General features: G+C 52.5%; 1 protein-coding gene across 1 annotated transcript in view; it reads right to left on the bottom strand.

The window, feature by feature from the left end:
• MRPS17 (mitochondrial ribosomal protein S17) overlaps positions 1-1,533 on the bottom strand; it is a 5,217-nt gene extending 3,684 nt beyond the window's left edge. The window contains 2 exon segments of the mRNA XM_014524495.2: positions 2-70; positions 1,350-1,533. Of these exon segments, the coding sequence (XP_014379981.2) occupies positions 2-46 (45 nt within the window). The 5' untranslated portion in view covers positions 47-70; positions 1,350-1,533.
• Between the last annotated feature and the right edge of the window lie 78 nt (positions 1,534-1,611).

The raw sequence follows: 1,611 nt of genomic DNA, 5'->3' as shown, positions 1-1,611 counted from the left end.
TCCCTACTATTCATTTTGCATGCACAGCTCCACGTACCACAGACATGGTCTAGCTGTGCTCATTCAGTGCCTGGCAAACAAGAAAACAAATGCATCATTTTAAAAGGAAAATTAGGCAGTTTCTAATCACTGCCAAACAACTACTTCCAGCTAAACCTAACCCAATTTAATCTAAAATTAGAAAAATTAGTGCACAGACAAGCAGTTCAAGTTCCCCCACATTCCCATGCCTCAGTTGTCCACTTGAGATACAAGCTGGGATGTGAACACAGGTCAGAATCTAGCCAGGCAGTTCTTCATTTTATGTTGACAGTAATAACTGAGGTTTTAGGGATGTGACCTTGGACAGCTTTTCTACTGGGAATTGGACTGAGCCCAACTCACTTTACATGACTTAAGCAGCCATTATAATAACTAAGTAATCATTATGTACTAGAGGTGCACCAATATGTTGGTCCATATTGTACCCACACTGACAAAAGGAAAATTGACATTATCGGCAATCGGCTTTTTTCGGCTGATGTGGTCGATAACGTTGCCGATAAGCGCCTTGTGCATGTATGCAGCCACAGCATGTGTGCAGCCGGCCTGGCAGCATGGACAGTAATGTCCCACTGGTAAGTCTGTTGGGGAGAAGGGGTGTGGGTGGCAGCAGATCAAGGCCCCTGTGGTGAGGGAGGGAGTGGGAGTTGGGCTGGGGCTAGAGTAAGCACCGCCCATGGGGGGGGAGCGGGGGACACGGACACTACATGGGACCAAGCCACGAGGAAGGGGGGCTCCCGCTGCTATGTGCAACCCTGGGGGAGGCATGGGGGGGTGTTCCCCCCCAGATCTGTGCATGGGGCAAAAGTGGGCTGCCGCTGCAGGATGGGGGCAGTGCTGGGCTCTTCACACCAACTTTTGTTGAAACAGGAAGTTTTCTTTGCAATTGCAGCTCTCTCTGGAAGCACTTCACGCCCAATAGATCTCCAAAAAATGAAAATAAGCTAGATTTTTTTTCAAACAAATCGCAATCACCAAGTCTCTTTATCCAGACTCTTGCTTAAGACGGTCAATCCTTAAAAAAAAATAAAAAAATTCTTATCTCTCTAACATAACCTATTTTCCGTTAACAGGTTTTCTTAGAAACAAAAGAAAGGTGTACAGCCCATATTTCTGTATGCATACGCATGTAAGGGGACACATTTCTACCAGCCGGTGTGCGCACTGGATCCCACAGGGCAGGGACGAGCCGGGAGCGGATGGCAGCTCTGCCCTGGCCCTGCATGGTCACTGCCCCCTGCCTGCCAGCCCACAGGGGTCCTGCGCTGGTCTCCAAGGAGACACGTACGTGTGTGCGTGTGTCGCACCTGTTCCTACTGGACGTGGCAGCAGCAGGGGAAGGCAGGCAGGCCTGGCGCCCCGGCTGGTCCCTCCAGACGCCTCCCCCGGAGCCCTGTCGAGGTCCACACAAACACGGGATGAGGTGCGGACACGCCCCCTCCCCCCGCCAGGCCCCGACTGGAGCCGGAAGCAGGAAGCGCGCCCCTCCGCCCCCGGCCCCAAACTCACCCCTCGGCTGCACAGACACCAACCGGAAGAAGCGGAGCCGACGCTGGAAGTAGCGCGACG

The sequence above is a fragment of the Alligator sinensis genome, unplaced genomic scaffold (assembly GCF_000455745.1).
Source record: "Alligator sinensis unplaced genomic scaffold, ASM45574v1 scaffold1227_1, whole genome shotgun sequence".
NCBI classification, from domain to species: domain Eukaryota; kingdom Metazoa; phylum Chordata; order Crocodylia; family Alligatoridae; genus Alligator; species Alligator sinensis.
This window is presented reverse-complemented; position numbering and strand designations above follow the sequence as displayed.